Source organism: Macrosteles quadrilineatus, unplaced genomic scaffold, assembly GCF_028750875.1.
Source record: "Macrosteles quadrilineatus isolate MER2022 unplaced genomic scaffold, UCM_ALF_1.0 Scaffold_546__1_contigs__length_50985, whole genome shotgun sequence".
Taxonomy (NCBI): Eukaryota; Metazoa; Arthropoda; class Insecta; order Hemiptera; family Cicadellidae; genus Macrosteles; species Macrosteles quadrilineatus.
In genome coordinates this window covers 1-18,313 of record NW_026543139.1, presented here as the reverse complement: position 1 = coordinate 18,313, position 18,313 = coordinate 1, and the positions used below count along the sequence as shown (strand labels likewise).

Below are 18,313 nucleotides of genomic sequence, written 5' to 3'. Positions count from 1 at the left end.
AAAAAATGTAACTTAGTAAAATGAAACTTTGTAAAATGTAACTTAATAAAATGTAACTTAGTAAAATGTAACTTAATAAAAAATGTAACTTAGTAAAAAATAACTTAGTAAAATGTAACTTAATAAAATGTAACTTAATAAAATGTAACTTAATAAAAAATTTAACTTAATAAAATGTAACTTAATGAAATGTAACTTAATAAAATGTAACTTAATAAAATGTAACTTAATGAAATGTAACTTAATAAAATGTAACTTAATAAAAAATGTAACTTAGTCAAATGAAACTTTGTAAAATGTAACTTAATAAAATGTAACTTAGTAAAATGTAACTTAATAAAATGTAACTTAATGAAATGTAACTTAATAAAAATGTAACTTAGTAAAATATAACTTAGAAAAATGTAACTTAATAAAATGTAACTTAATAAAATGTAACTTAATAAAAAATATAACTTAATAAAATGTAACTTAATGAAATTTAACTTAATAAAAAATGTATTTTAGTAAAATGTAACTTAGGAAAATGTAACTTAATGAAATGTAACTAAATAAAATGTAACTTAATAAATAATGTAACTGAGTAAAATGTAACTTAGGAATATGTAACTTAGTAAAATGTAACTTAAGAAAAATGTAACTTAATAAAATGTAACTTAGTAAAAAATGTAACTGAATAAATTGTAACTTAGTAAAATGTAACTTAATAAAATGTAACTTAATAAAATGTAACTTAATAAAAAATGTAACTTAATAAAATGTAACTTAATAAAATGTAACTTAATATAATGTAACTTAATAAAAAATGTAACTGAGTAAAATGTAACTTAGTAAAATTTAACTTAATAAAATGTAACTTAATAAAATGTAACTTAATAAAAAATGTAACTGAGTAAAATGTAACTTAGGAAAATGTAACTTAATAAAATCTAACTTAATAAAATGTAACTTAATGAAATGTAACTTAATAAAAAAGGTAACTTAGTATAATGTAACTTAGTAAAATGTAACTTAGTAAAATATAACTTAGTAAAATGTAACTTAATAAAATGTAACTTAATAAAATGTAACTTAATAAAAAATGTAACTTAGTAAAATGTAACTTAGTAAAATGTAACTTAATAAAATGTAACCTAATAAAATGTAACTTAGTTAAATGTAACTTAATAAAATGTAACTTAATAAAATGAAATTTAATAAAATATGTAACTTAGTAAAATGTAACTTAGTAAAATGTAACTTAATAAAAAATGTAACTTAGTAAAATGAAACTTTGTAAAATGTAACTTAATAAAATGTAACTTATCAAAATGTAACTTAATAAAATGTAACTTAATGAAATGTAACTTAATAAAAAATGTAACTTAGTAAAATGTAAATTAATGAAATGTAACTTAATAAAATGTTACTTAGTAAGTAGTGGCGAACCCACAAAGAGACGTCACTTGGGGCGTTTTTCCCCATAAGAATAACATGGTGAGCTTTTTTTGACCACTTTTTTAAAAATCCAGCTCTCGGCCTATACAAGCCTATATAAATGTTCAATACCATTGTATAACACTATTACTATTTCAAATCCACATCCATTCACAAAATCGAGCGAGGTTTGTACGCGAACTCGAGCGCGCTCCCCCATATAAAATGCATGCTACCCATATAAAATAATGTTAAATTTTTTTCTTACTTTTTGATTTTTTTATGTTGCAATATTGTTTATAATCAAAAGTTGACACCCACTACGTTTGCCAGAATTTCAACCGTTTTGCCGTATCTCAAGCCGTTTTCGAGATATAAGCGTTTTTAGATAGTTTTACGGACTTAGACGATTTTTCATGGTAAATTTTATTTGTACCCATATAAAATAATGTTAAATTTTTTTCTTACTTTTTGATTTTTTTATGTTGTAATATTGTGTATAATCAAAAGTTGACACCCACTACGTTTGCCAGAATTTCAACCGTTTTGCCGTATCTCAAGCCGTTTTCGAGATATAAGCGTTTTTAGATAGTTTTACGGACTTAGACGATTTTTCATGGTAAATTTTATTTGTACCCATATAAAATAATGTTAAATTTTTTTCTTACTTTTTGATTTTTTTATGTTGTAATATTGTTTATAATCAAAAGTTGACACCCACTACGTTTGCCAAAATTTCAACCGTTTTGCCGTATCTCAAGCCGTTTTCGAGATATAAGCGTTTTTAGATAGTTTTACGGACTTAGACGATTTTTCATGGTAAATTTTATTTGTACCCATATAAAATAATGTTAAATTTTTTTCTTACTTTTTGATTTTTTTATGTTGTAATATTGTGTATAATCAAAAGTTGACACCCACTACGTTTGCCAGAATTTCAACCGTTTTGCCGTATCTCAAGCCGTTTTCGAGATATAAGCGTTTTTAGATAGTTTTATGGACTTAGACGATTTTTCATGGTAAATTTTATTTGTACCCATATAAAATAATGTTAAATTTTTTTCTTACTTTTTGATTTTTTTATGTTGTAATATTGTGTATAATCAAAAGTTGACACCCACTACGTTTGCCAGAATTTCAACCGTTTTGCCGTATCTCAAGCCGTTTTCGAGATATAAGCGTTTTTAGATAGTTTTATGGACTTAGACGATTTTTCATGGTAAATTTTATTTGTACCCATATAAAATAATGTTAAATTTTTTTCTTACTTTTTGATTTTTTATGTTGTAATATTGTTTATAATCAAAAGTTGACACCCACTACGTTTGCCAGAATTTCAACCGTTTTGCCGTATCTCAAGCCGTTTTCGAGATATAAGCGTTTTTAGATAGTTTTACGGACTTAGACGATTTTTCATGGTAAATTTTATTTGTACCCATATAAAATAATGTTAAATTTTTTTCTTACTTTTTGATTTTTTTATGTTGTAATATTGTTTATAATCAAAAGTTGACACCCACTACGTTTGCCAGAATTTCAACCGTTTTGCCGTATCTCAAGCCGTTTTCGAGATATAAGCGTTTTTAGATAGTTTTACGGACTTAGACGATTTTTCATGGTAAATTTTATTTGTACCCATATAAAATAATGTTAAATTTTTTTCTTACTTTTTGATTTTTTTATGTTGTAATATTGTTTATAATCAAAAGTTGACACCCACTACGTTTGCCAGAATTTCAACCGTTTTGCCGTATCTCAAGCCGTTTTCGAGATATAAGCGTTTTTAGATAGTTTTACGGACTTAGACGATTTTTCATGGTAAATTTTATTTGTACTCATATAAAATAATGTTAAATTTTTTTCTTACTTTTTGATTTTTTAATGTTGTAATATTGTTTATAATCAAAAGTTGACACCCACTACGTTTGCCAGAATTTCAACCGTTTTGCCGTATCTCAAGCCGTTTTCGAGATATAAGCGTTTTTAGATAGTTTTACGGACTTAGACGATTTTTCATGGTAAATTTTATTTGTACCCATATAAAATAATGTTAAATTTTTTTCTTACTTTTTGATTTTTTTATGTTGTAATATTGTTTATAATCAAAAGTTGACACCCACTACGTTTGCCAGAATTTCAACCGTTTTGCCGTATCTCAAGCCGTTTTCGAGATATAAGCGTTTTTAGATAGTTTTACGGACTTAGACGATTTTTCATGGTAAATTTTATTTGTACTCATATAAAATAATGTTAAATTTTTTTCTTACTTTTTGATTTTTTAATGTTGTAATATTGTTTATAATCAAAAGTTGACACCCACTACGTTTGCCAGAATTTCAACCGTTTTGCCGTATCTCAAGCCGTTTTCGAGATATAAGCGTTTTTAGATAGTTTTACGGGCACTGTCACAAGGGCCAAGTGAAGCGGTCACGAGACTGGGGAATCTTCAGGTGGTGACGTCACCGGGGACGAGTCTATATATAGAAGTGGCATCCGGGTGATATTTCATTCTCGAGCGTGATGCCGACCTGTCAACACTGCTCCGCCTCGCTGTCCAAGAAGAGCAATTTGGTCCGCCACTACAAGCTAGTACATCAAATGAAGGTGAAACTGTGCAAGGTATGTGATTTAATCTGTGATGATAATGTGGTTCTAAAATCGCATATATTACAAAGTCATAAGAATTGTAATTTTTGTAAGAAAAATGTGGTTGGTCATTTTAAAAGACATGTCAATTCTTGCAATAATTGTCCATATACAATGATTGAATTTGTTGGTAGTAGGGTTCCCCCGGATCGGGGCAAAACTACCCCTAGAGTGGTAGTTTAATCCTCAGGGGTAGTGAATACATATATGCTTGAATGGTAGGGGTTGTTAGGGGTAGTTTTATGTTTACATAGGAGTTATCAGTTGATCATGTGACCTTTTTATATGTTGGTATTTTTATTAAACTATTTTTGTTTATTTAATAATGGATAAAAAGTGTGAATCCTGACCGGGTATCGAACCCCGCTCTCCTAGATGTTGTTCCAATGCCCTATCTATAGGGCTATGATGTCAGTTATAGGTATGGTGTTTATAGTGGTAAATAACAACTTTGATTTCTTAATTACATATATAGGGTGTGTAAAAAAAAACCATTATATTTTAATTTTATTTTATATATATCTATATGCTTTAGTCTATAATAATTGTGAAACAAATGATAATTCATGTATCCAATGTTAAAAACAGCTGAAAGAAGGCTTAAGTGGAACTTTACCGTTGAGTATAAAAAATGGCCTTTGTAAAGGCCACCAAATGTTGGATGTTAAATTTATATTTTATATATGTTATATGTATTTTTGGGATGATGGGTGGTTTGAATTTATGTTTTTTTTCTAGTGGTTGGTTGTGTATGAAGATGTGTATGAATCAGAGGTTCACGGGTTTGATCCTTAGCAATCACCAAATGCTTTATTTCTGGTCAGGGTGATATGTTGATTTCTGTTATAGTGTTGTATTGTAGTGGGAGTAGTGTGAGTCCTTCTTTGATCTTAGAGGTTCATGGGTTCGATTCTTAGCAATCACCAAATGTATTTTTACTGGTCAGGGTGATATGTTGATTTTTGTTATAGTGTTGTATTGTTGTGGGAGTAGTGTGAATCCTTCTTTGATCTTAGAGGTTCAGGGTTTGATCCTTAGCAATCACCAAATGTTTTATTTCTGGTTAGGGTGATATGTTGATTTTTGGTATGGTGTTGTATTTTAGTGTGAGTCCTTCCTTGATCTTAGAGGTTTGCGGGTTCGATCCTTACCAATCACCAACTGCTTCTCTTCTGGTCAGGGCGATATTTTGAGTGTTAGTATTGAAGTAGGAGTAGTTAACTTGTTTAGAATGTGAACCTATGATCCCGGAGGTTTGAGGGTTTGATCTTTATCAATAACCAAATGTTTCATTTCTGGTTGGGGTGATGAATTGATTCTTGGTATGGTGTTGTATCGTAGTGGGAGTTGTGTGAGTCTTTGATCTCAGAGGTTTGTAGGTTAGAATCCTACCAGTTATCAATTGTCTCATTTATGGTTATGGTATTAACTTGTGTTTTAGTATGGTATTAAGAGTTTATGTGTGAGACATCGTTCCCTGAGGTTGCGGGTCCGATCCTTATCAGACAACGATTGTTTTATTTCTGGTTAGGGTGTTTTTGGTATGGTATTGTATTGTAGTGGGAGTAGTGTGAGTTCCTTATCTTAGAGGTTTGTGGGTTTGATCCTAGCTAATCACTAAATGTTTTATTTCTGGTTAGGGTGATATTTTGAGTGTTGGTATAGTGTTGTATTGTAGTGGAAGTAGTGTGGGTCCTTGATCCCAGAGGTTTGTGGGTTTGATCCTCACCAGCCACTGTTTGTATCATATCTGATTGGGGTGATTGTTAATGTTGTATTGTATCTAATTGTTTGTGTATGCCCTCAGAGGTTGTGGGTTTGATTTTTATTATTCAGTGATTGTCTCATTGCTGGTTACTATAGGGTTTACTATGGTATAGGGAGTTAACTGTTTGAAAGTGAGATCCTGAGGTTATGGGTTCAATCCTTACCAAACACTGATTATTTTATTTTTGGTCACTATGATTTTGTATGGTGTTGTATTCTAGTTAACTGTTTGTGTATGAGTCTAGGGTTGAGGGTTTTGCATCTTATCAGTGAGAGTAACATTTTTTATGGCTGTGTAACATGTTTCTGTGAAATTAATCAGCTATGACTTTTACTATAAAGATTGTATCTGTAACATAACCTTACTTGTATATGTAGGCTGTGTGTTTTTCTGCCAATGGTTCCTGTTAATATATTAACCTTACTTGTGTATGTAGGAGCTGTCATCTGCTTTACCGTCAACTGTATTGCTAAATGATATAACCTTACTTTATGTACTGTGTATGTTGTTTATTTTCCCCGCCAACTGTTACCGCCAATTGACCTAACCTCACTTTCTTGCCAAGTTTGTAATGCATACGTAACATAACCTCACTCTCTACCGAAACAAGTCTATTAGTTCATATTTGTGACACTGGAGCGCTAGTGTTGATGAAATCTGCTTTGAGCTATTTTTATTGATGTATTGAATAACAAAGTATCTATATAACATCTGATAAAGCTTATTCTATAGTAATGAATGTATATACTGGCTTACCTGTATCTCTGTAACTATTAACTTGATATGGGGGATTCACTACAATAGATTTTACTAATGTATTGAAATTTGAGCACTGTACTTTTTACTATTACTTGTACTGTATTTTAATATATTTTACTAATACACCAATATTTTTGTAGAGTTGTACTACAAGTATATCTGATATGTGTGTACTGTGAGTGATGTCATCTTTTTGGTATAACAACTGTTGACATCTATTTGTTTATGTAAACATATTTATGTACTACCTCAACTCAGAGGCTGTGGGTTTGAATCCTACTAGTCACTGATCTGGTGGGGTAAATATTTTGACTTTTAGTATTGTATCCTGTCTGTGTATGTCTGGTTGCGGGTTTGAATCTTACTAGTACCCAACTGTTTAATAACTGGTATTTTCTGTGTAACATATTTCTACCAAATTGTGATATAATCTTAACTTTGGACCTTAACTGCAACCTAATGTATGTAGACCAAAACAAGTCTTTTTTTGGAGTTAACTTAGTGTTAATGAATTTTTATTTAGTGCTTATTTTTATTGAGGTGTTGAATAACAAGAAACAAATTGGGTAATTTCATCAAGTTTATAGTAATGAATGTAATTGATTTTAATGACTTACCTGTATCTCTGGTACTTGAAATTGGTATAGTATTACACTTGTACTACATTGTATTATACTTGTATTGCATGGTATTACACTTGTACTGTACTGTATTACACTTAATATTTGTACTGTTCTAATATACAATCACTTGTATAGAGTTGTATATCTGATAGCAATGACTGATATGTGTTGATATTATCACCACTGATTGTGGTTTATGGTGTAACTTTTGTTGACAACTACTTTTTCTGGATCAACAAATACATTTGTGTACTACTGCAACTGTTTACTGTATATCTTGTTGTATCCTACATTAAAACCTGTTATAATCATTGTGTTCTTTAGTTAACCATATTATATTAAGGGTTTTGTTAAATGTTTAAATTTACTGTTTATGTCTTTGTTTATGTTGTAACTGTAAACATATCTTTGTTGTATGTGTATTGAGTATGACTATATTTTTTTATACTTGTTTTATCTTAACTGAGGAGAGTTTGGAATATATGTTGACTTAACCTAATGTAATGCTAATAGCTCCTAATACAGCCTCTATTGTATCCTTTTTTCATACTGATGTTAAATTTGTATTATCTCAAGCTACTATTCTACATTTCTGTATGGTGCTAATGACTATTACAATGTAATGCTGTTGATACAATCTACTGTTCTGATGTATTGCAATGTTGACATCTATGTTTGTTATGACTGCTATAGTCAAGAGTATAGATGAGAATCACGGTTGTTTTATTTTACAGTAAAAATGTTATACTATCAGTGATTTTGTATTTTAGAGCAATGAAAACTAATAACTTTACTGACAACATAGAAAACCTATATAAAGAACAAGGGAGAAAAACTAAAACAAAGATGGGTAGTATATGTATTTAAATATACTTTACCTAGAGGAGGAGGAGGAGGAGTGGAATAAAAAAAGAGGATGAGGTAAATGAAGAAGAGGAGGAGTAGAAGGAAGAGGGATGAGGAGGAGAAAAAGAGGAAAAGGAGATAGAGAAGGAGGAAAAGGAGAAGAGGAGGAAAAGGAGGAAGAGAAGGAGGAGAAGGATGTCTAATTCAAGTAAAACATTTGTGGTTTTTTATTCTTTAGAGGTCTACACTATCTAGACACACAATTAAACTGTAGCTGCAATTCTTTTCAATTGTATAATCTCTAAAGAGCTTAGGTGACCCAAGTTTCCACACCACGGTAAGCCTTTAGGCTAGGCCGTATGGGTCTTGGCGCGTTTTTGATTTAAGTGAGTTTCCCCTGGAGGCCTATTCTCACTATTATGGTAGTAGTTATTCTATAACAGATTTACTACTACTATTTATATTTTTTATGTTAACCTACTTATCTTTAAAATGATATTTATTAGGTGTCCTGTTTTATTTTAGTATATTTTATTCTTGTTGTGTTTATTTTAAAATTTATGAAGTTTATTATAGGGTGTATTGTTTATTTTAGCTTATGATTTACTAGGAATGAAGGAATATTGTTATCAGATCAAGGTCCCGAAGGAAAGGGGTTAAGGTTGGTGATATGGAGGGTAACACAACATGGTTTTATGGTTTTTTAGGCCAACCCCCAGTCTTTTAATTGACTGCCTGATGGCAAACATACTCATGGAGGGTAACACAACATGGTTTTATGGTTTTTTAGGCCAACCTCCAGTATGTTGAGCATACATATATACACATTCACACAGGTACAAGGAGTATTACAGGTCCTTTGAGATCTAAACACCTCAATGTACACACACACATTCACACAAGTACAAGGAGTAGTACAGGTTCTTTCCAATCTGAATGCCTCAATGCACACACACATACACACAGGGGGAATGGGAATGGACCCATAATCTGTTTATGTATTATTATATATTTTATTATCCCAATTTACTTTACTTTGGTATATATTTTAACATTTTAATTGGTAGCTATTGTCTGTAGAAAAAGTTAGAGGAGTGTTTTATCTTTATAGATGGATTTTATTTATTTTAGGTTAAATGAATTAGGGTTTTATGTATCAACGATACCTGCTTGGTATGGAAACAGTTGTCACTTCAATTTTTAATATACCTGTCATTGATTCTATTTTAGCAAATATACTGTCAAAGTAATTAGAGAATGATGCTGATGTAAGTGTAGCAATAGGAATAAATGGTATATTACCCGATGTGTCTTCATATGTTAATAACACTCCAATAGAACATGATGGGGGTGTGTCTTCTGTAATTATTTCTATAATATAGTCTGAAAAAGCCTTTGGCCATTCCAACACATCTATTGAATCAGTGAGAAAAAATTGAAACTCTGAAGTTTTAATATTAAACCTTTTATTTTCAACTATATCTTTTTTAGACAGAAATCTGAGAAATACAGCCATTACAAGTGAGGAGATCACCAGTGATATGTCTGTTCTTGTTGACTGTTATGGGTAAAGTGATTAAAAACATACTATGACACCCATCTATATAAGGGTTAATGCTTCTGTCTTTTGTATCCATAAGGTAGAGTGTCATGCTCTCCTTCATACTTTCTCTTTGGACCAGTTACCTTAAACTGTTTAACCTCCTCTGTTGTTATAATATCTCTATATTTTGTTCGTCTAATTCTGTGCTCATCAATTTCAATGATTTTAGAAGCTTCACTTAAAACCATTTCTTTTAGTTTCTCAAAATTCAAAATTTTTGATGTTTTAATATTGAGAGTAAGCCCCTTGATTTTACAAACCGGGATCAATTTCTGTTGATTGGTTGACCAGACAAGGTATGCATAAGTTTTAGGCCCCCCAGAGACAAATTCAGTGATATAAGAGCCGGGTCCATAATCTGCCAATTCATCAGTCATTTCGCCGAGGTAATCTCCTGTAGACACTCTGTACAACCCTTCACGGTAGTAATATATAATACTATCTGTATCCCAATATAGTACTTGATCTCCTAAGGCATCAAGGTGTTCATACAACTTTAGTCTAGCGTGAGCAGTAGTGAAGGCTGCCATAACTACATTTACAGTTTTTAAAGACTCACTAGCCTCTTCAATATTTTGCCAATTTACTAGTACAACATCTTGGTTAATAGCCTGAAAGTATTTTAACTTACCCTCAGGATTGGTTAACAACTGAAAGAACTCTTTAGAATCTCGGATGATTGATGTTTTCATCATATTCTCCCTTTGCCCAAATTTACCCCAGAAACTGTTAAGCATCAGTTTTGCTACTGATCTTAAGCCCCCATTTTTAACAATATGCTCCTTTGTCATTTCTATACCTTCACGCTCAAGAAATTTTGCAATGTACTGTTTCTTATCCTCCTCTGTTTTACACCACCCAGGGTATCCAGATGCCTCTTGTTTTAGTTTTAGAAATTTATTAATAAACTCAGTGAATAGCCCTCCTTTCTCATATGTGGCTACCTCATATTCCCACAGCTCAAACATATCTAATACAATGTACCCTTTCTCTACAGCCTTCCTAATTTCATCCATTGTCCACGTCCCAACCAACGCTCTATCTTCACTTTCATGAAAACAATCCCCCTGGTACACCATTTCCCCACATGTTCTGCACAGAACAAACATCAATTTATTATGAACACGTGTTGGTAAAACTGGATGATACAAGTTGAAAGGAGGTAAGATCTTGCATTTTAACAGTCCATCTACATCCATACCTCTCTTTCTACATTCCTTATTACCAACATATATAGTTGGATGACCTATAGGATATTTACAGTATTTATTTATAAAAGGATATAGCGAGCATACATCGATGTATTGAATGGTTTCTCCTGGACCACATTTATAGTAGGTTTTAGCGTTTCCTGTTCTACCTCCAAAGAATGCATCTCTAGGATTTAATGGAAGTGTACTTAAAATTGGTAATTTGTCCAGATGGTTGAGTTTTCGGTCCTTTTTTAGCTTATGGAAATCACATTCCCACATCTGCACTATGTCTCCGAGCTTTTCAATTTTAGCTTTAGTGCGCTCATAGCGAAGATGTAGGCTATCAGAGGGATCCTCTTTTAGTGGGGTATCACGATTATAGGGGAAGCATTTAGGGCACCCGTGCCAGTAACATCCGTGGAACTCGTATATGTTTTCACCATCGAAACCGTCTACTTTTATTCCTTTTATAACAACCTCTTTACTACGTCCAGCATGATTGATTGTCACCCCACGTCTTTCCTCCTCCCAGGTAAGCCACTGTAGAGCAACAGCTGACTGGGTAGAAGATCGGTAACCGTTTTTAGGGATAAGTCCAATTGTGTTTGGTTTCAGGAAGTTACGACGGAAAGCTAGATTGCAGGCGCTAGCAATTGTTACGGACTCAAGAAATGGATCTACATTACATTGTTCAAGTAGCAATGATCTAAATTTGATACATGCCTGAGCTAAAATGTCAACGTCTGACATACAATATTCTAATAATTCTTTTTTTAAATTAAATTCATACTTTTTAGCAATCTGTTCACTGTACCATTTGTCAAAGTCATTATGGGATTTCTCAAACATGGATTCGGGACAATAGTACTTTTTGTCTGGCATAGGGCCTACATAGTCTTGGTTTGCCAGAGTGTTGAATAGGTGGGGAAAATAGCCTTTCTTTTTCTCTGGAGGTAGGTCAAAGGCTTTCGGTAAGGCAGATAAGGACATGGGAAAGTAGCTAAGGGAGTCAATAAATCTAACGTTAGCAACCTCCATTAAAATAATTTTAGTTCCTCTAGGAATGATGTTTGGTGTGAATTTAGTTTCTTCGAGGATATACCTAAGTATAAATTGAAAGTCAAACCCTTGTCCATTGTGTGCAATTACACAGACGTTTTTGAAATGTTTGCGGGTTTCCATTACATAGTTCATAAACTGCTTAACAGGATTGCTATCAAATATTTTATAACGTTCTGAACAAGATTCACACTCACTCCCATTAATGCATTTGAAACAGAACTGTTGGGAAACACATAAATTCACTTTATGTAACTTAGTCTCAGAATCTGAGGGTAGGGACTCATCCTGGCGTGTTTCTAGATCAAAGAAAATAAATAGGTAGTCACGATCTTTTGGTTTTTTCTTGTCTATCTGAATGTAACATTTATGATTAGGATCTTTAAATGTACCACAAGGGTGACAATATACCTCTCCACACACATGAACCGATTTACGTTTAGTTGGGAATATCATTTTTTCACACCCTCGGTAGAACTTAATTGTTTTACAAATTTGTCTTTGGTGGGCAATAAAACACTGTTCATTTTTGAAAAATCGGTTACAATAGCGGCAAGATATACCGCCATATTTCTCTATACAAGGAGGTGAGAAGGTGTGACAAGATGGACAGATGTTTGAGCAACGGTGCTCACCTTTATGATCATAGGGTATGTGACATGCATCACAAAAGTAACCGCAGGCAAAAGCAGCTGTTAAGTTTGTAATGACATTATAGTGGTTATTGTGGTACAATAAGTTGATTTTAAATTTTGCATCACTATTCCCGCCAGAGAAATATACATTCCGACCTTTGCTATCGTAATTATACACAGTTATTCTATATTTCTTTAAGTGTGCCTGGAACTTTTCAAGTTCAGGGATACCTGACCCCTCTTCAGGCATTTCAACTCTAGCTTTTGCTATAAGTTTCTTTGCCCTAATTGTCTGTCGCATGCATTTGTCTTTACGAATCCCATAAATCTGAGGATCTATTTTTGCATAAGCTTTACCTACCACTATTGCTCTAGCCAGACATAAGTTGTCAGTGTTATTTATAACTACTATTCCCCTTCTTGCCTTACATTCTTCGTTGAATGAATTATATATTCCTGGACGCGCTCTACCCCTGCCTACAGGAACATTAACTCTAGAAACACTTACTGTAAACGTATCACTACTAGTAATTGACTCTGAGTTACTTTGAATGATACCCCCAAAAATAGCCCATAATGAATCAGCTGTAACCTCGGAGGCTAGTTGTGGAACAACATACCCCGGTTCTTTAGATTTCAAATTAATAGAGGTAAGAGTAAACCCTAAGTAGTCAGTTGGTGAACATTCTTGTTTAGATTGTTCTACTATTTGCTCAAGGCCCTTGCGTATCCACTCTAATTCAGATACACCTTCTGGAGGTTCAGTAAATTTAAAGGTAGTTTTCCATCCATAAAGCCTAAACTTTGGCACAAATGTTCTGTTTTCGTCAATAAAAGTAATGGGGCCGGTAGATTTATGAGAACCTTTTTGGCAAACTCCGTCACAGGACTCCATAATATAAATGTCCAAGGATAAGTTAAGAGCTCAAAACACGTCTAACCCCAGCAAATACAGGTGATAGTCTAAAGTAGCTGGTCTATCCACGCTATATATACGGTACTGTAAGCAACAGTGCTGCCTCCAGTGGCAAAACATCAAACTACAACACAACTCAAACTAGCGACTCTAGTGGTAAAACATGGAACTATGGTGACTACACTAGCTGATAACAAACTAAAATAATAAAATCAAACAATGGTGGTGTAGTTAGGGCCGTCACTTGAGGTCTAACATGGGCTCTTATGGAATTGATCATTGTAATATGTATAACTTTTTAGCTATCATTTAACTAAAAACAAATAAGGCATTAAATCTATTCCCCATAAGAGCCCATGTTAGACCTCAAGTGACGGCCCTAACTACACCACCATTGTTTGATTTTATTATTTTAGTTTGTTATCAGCTAGTGTAGTCACCATAGTTCCATGTTTTACCACTAGAGTCGCTAGTTTGAGTTGTGTTGTAGTTTGATGTTTTGCCACTGGAGGCAGCACTGTTGCTTACAGTACCGTATATATAGCGTGGATAGACCAGCTACTTTAGACTATCACCTGTATTTGCTGGGGTTAGACGTGTTTTGAGCTCTTAACTTATCCTTGGACATTTATATTATGGAGTCCTGTGACGGAGTTTGCCAAAAAGGTTCTCATAAATCTACCGGCCCCATTACTTTTATTGACGAAAACAGAACATTTGTGCCAAAGTTTAGGCTTTATGGATGGAAAACTACCTTTAAATTTACTGAACCTCCAGAAGGTGTATCTGAATTAGAGTGGATACGCAAGGGCCTTGAGCAAATAGTAGAACAATCTAAACAAGAATGTTCACCAACTGACTACTTAGGGTTTACTCTTACCTCTATTAATTTGAAATCTAAAGAACCGGGGTATGTTGTTCCACAACTAGCCTCCGAGGTTACAGCTGATTCATTATGGGCTATTTTTGGGGGTATCATTCAAAGTAACTCAGAGTCAATTACTAGTAGTGATACGTTTACAGTAAGTGTTTCTAGAGTTAATGTTCCTGTAGGCAGGGGTAGAGCGCGTCCAGGAATATATAATTCATTCAACGAAGAATGTAAGGCAAGAAGGGGAATAGTAGTTATAAATAACACTGACAACTTATGTCTGGCTAGAGCAATAGTGGTAGGTAAAGCTTATGCAAAAATAGATCCTCAGATTTATGGGATTCGTAAAGACAAATGCATGCGACAGACAATTAGGGCAAAGAAACTTATAGCAAAAGCTAGAGTTGAAATGCCTGAAGAGGGGTCAGGTATCCCTGAACTTGAAAAGTTCCAGGCACACTTAAAGAAATATAGAATAACTGTGTATAATTACGATAGCAAAGGTCGGAATGTATATTTCTCTGGCGGGAATAGTGATGCAAAATTTAAAATCAACTTATTGTACCACAATAACCACTATAATGTCATTACAAACTTAACAGCTGCTTTTGCCTGCGGTTACTTTTGTGATGCATGTCACATACCCTATGATCATAAAGGTGAGCACCGTTGCTCAAACATCTGTCCATCTTGTCACACCTTCTCACCTCCTTGTATAGAGAAATATGGCGGTATATCTTGCCGCTATTGTAACCGATTTTTCAAAAATGAACAGTGTTTTATTGCCCACCAAAGACAAATTTGTAAAACAATTAAGTTCTACCGAGGGTGTGAAAAAATGATATTCCCAACTAAACGTAAATCGGTTCATGTGTGTGGAGAGGTATATTGTCACCCTTGTGGTACATTTAAAGATCCTAATCATAAATGTTACATTCAGATAGACAAGAAAAAACCAAAAGATCGTGACTACCTATTTATTTTCTTTGATCTAGAAACACGCCAGGATGAGTCCCTACCCTCAGATTCTGAGACTAAGTTACATAAAGTGAATTTATGTGTTTCCCAACAGTTCTGTTTCAAATGCATTAATGGGAGTGAGTGTGAATCTTGTTCAGAACGTTATAAAATATTTGATAGCAATCCTGTTAAGCAGTTTATGAACTATGTAATGGAAACCCGCAAACATTTCAAAAACGTCTGTGTAATTGCACACAATGGACAAGGGTTTGACTTTCAATTTATACTTAGGTATATCCTCGAAGAAACTAAATTCACACCAAACATCATTCCTAGAGGAACTAAAATTATTTTAATGGAGGTTGCTAACGTTAGATTTATTGACTCCCTTAGCTACTTTCCCATGTCCTTATCTGCCTTACCGAAAGCCTTTGACCTACCTCCAGAGAAAAAGAAAGGCTATTTTCCCCACCTATTCAACACTCTGGCAAACCAAGACTATGTAGGCCCTATGCCAGACAAAAAGTACTATTGTCCCGAATCCATGTTTGAGAAATCCCATAATGACTTTGACAAATGGTACAGTGAACAGATTGCTAAAAAGTATGAATTTAATTTAAAAAAAGAATTATTAGAATATTGTATGTCAGACGTTGACATTTTAGCTCAGGCATGTATCAAATTTAGATCATTGCTACTTGAACAATGTAATGTAGATCCATTTCTTGAGTCCGTAACAATTGCTAGCGCCTGCAATCTAGCTTTCCGTCGTAACTTCCTGAAACCAAACACAATTGGACTTATCCCTAAAAACGGTTACCGATCTTCTACCCAGTCAGCTGTTGCTCTACAGTGGCTTACCTGGGAGGAGGAAAGACGTGGGGTGACAATCAATCATGCTGGACGTAGTAAAGAGGTTGTTATAAAAGGAATAAAAGTAGACGGTTTCGATGGTGAAAACATATACGAGTTCCACGGATGTTACTGGCACGGGTGCCCTAAATGCTTCCCCTATAATCGTGATACCCCACTAAAAGAGGATCCCTCTGATAGCCTACATCTTCGCTATGAGCGCACTAAAGCTAAAATTGAAAAGCTCGGAGACATAGTGCAGATGTGGGAATGTGATTTCCATAAGCTAAAAAAGGACCGAAAACTCAACCATCTGGACAAATTACCAATTTTAAGTACACTTCCATTAAATCCTAGAGATGCATTCTTTGGAGGTAGAACAGGAAACGCTAAAACCTACTATAAATGTGGTCCAGGAGAAACCATTCAATACATCGATGTATGCTCGCTATATCCTTTTATAAATAAATACTGTAAATATCCTATAGGTCATCCAACTATATATGTTGGTAATAAGGAATGTAGAAAGAGAGGTATGGATGTAGATGGACTGTTAAAATGCAAGATCTTACCTCCTTTCAACTTGTATCATCCAGTTTTACCAACACGTGTTCATAATAAATTGATGTTTGTTCTGTGCAGAACATGTGGGGAAATGGTGTACCAGGGGGATTGTTTTCATGAAAGTGAAGATAGAGCGTTGGTTGGGACGTGGACAATGGATGAAATTAGGAAGGCTGTAGAGAAAGGGTACATTGTATTAGATATGTTTGAGCTGTGGGAATATGAGGTAGCCACATATGAGAAAGGAGGGCTATTCACTGAGTTTATTAATAAATTTCTAAAACTAAAACAAGAGGCATCTGGATACCCTGGGTGGTGTAAAACAGAGGAGGATAAGAAACAGTACATTGCAAAATTTCTTGAGCGTGAAGGTATAGAAATGACAAAGGAGCATATTGTTAAAAATGGGGGCTTAAGATCAGTAGCAAAACTGATGCTTAACAGTTTCTGGGGTAAATTTGGGCAAAGGGAGAATATGATGAAAACATCAATCATCCGAGATTCTAAAGAGTTCTTTCAGTTGTTAACCAATCCTGAGGGTAAGTTAAAATACTTTCAGGCTATTAACCAAGATGTTGTACTAGTAAATTGGCAAAATATTGAAGAGGCTAGTGAGTCTTTAAAAACTGTAAATGTAGTTATGGCAGCCTTCACTACTGCTCACGCTAGACTAAAGTTGTATGAACACCTTGATGCCTTAGGAGATCAAGTACTATATTGGGATACAGATAGTATTATATATTACTACCGTGAAGGGTTGTACAGAGTGTCTACAGGAGATTACCTCGGCGAAATGACTGATGAATTGGCAGATTATGGACCCGGCTCTTATATCACTGAATTTGTCTCTGGGGGGCCTAAAACTTATGCATACCTTGTCTGGTCAACCAATCAACAGAAATTGATCCCGGTTTGTAAAATCAAGGGGCTTACTCTCAATATTAAAACATCAAAAATTTTGAATTTTGAGAAACTAAAAGAAATGGTTTTAAGTGAAGCTTCTAAAATCATTGAAATTGATGAGCACAGAATTAGACGAACAAAATATAGAGATATTATAACAACAGAGGAGGTTAAACAGTTTAAGGTAACTGGTCCAAAGAGAAAGTATGAAGGAGAGCATGACACTCTACCTTATGGATACAAAAGACAGAAGCATTAACCCTTATATAGATGGGTGTCATAGTATGTTTTTAATCACTTTACCCATAACAGTCAACAAGAACAGACATATCACTGGTGATCTCCTCACTTGTAATGGCTGTATTTCTCAGATTTCTGTCTAAAAAAGATATAGTTGAAAATAAAAGGTTTAATATTAAAACTTCAGAGTTTCAATTTTTTCTCACTGATTCAATAGATGTGTTGGAATGGCCAAAGGCTTTTTCAGACTATATTATAGAAATAATTACAGAAGACACACCCCCATCATGTTCTATTGGAGTGTTATTAACATATGAAGACACATCGGGTAATATACCATTTATTCCTATTGCTACACTTACATCAGCATCATTCTCTAATTACTTTGACAGTATATTTGCTAAAATAGAATCAATGACAGGTATATTAAAAATTGAAGTGACAACTGTTTCCATACCA

At 33.6% G+C, this 18,313-nt stretch overlaps 2 protein-coding genes across 2 annotated transcripts; one reads left to right on the top strand and one right to left on the bottom strand.

Annotated features, from left to right (window-relative positions):
- Window positions 1-9,669: 9,669 nt before the first annotated feature.
- On the bottom strand, window positions 9,670-10,740 carry LOC128982556 (uncharacterized). Its single transcript, XM_054401512.1, has one exon. The coding sequence runs from the start codon at window positions 10,738-10,740 to the stop codon at window positions 9,670-9,672; it is 1,071 nt and encodes a 356-aa protein (XP_054257487.1).
- A 6,062-nt stretch (window positions 10,741-16,802) lies between these two features.
- Window positions 16,803-17,873, top strand: LOC128982555 (uncharacterized). Its single transcript, XM_054401511.1, has one exon. The coding sequence runs from the start codon at window positions 16,803-16,805 to the stop codon at window positions 17,871-17,873; it is 1,071 nt and encodes a 356-aa protein (XP_054257486.1).
- The last annotated feature ends 440 nt before the right edge of the window (window positions 17,874-18,313 follow it).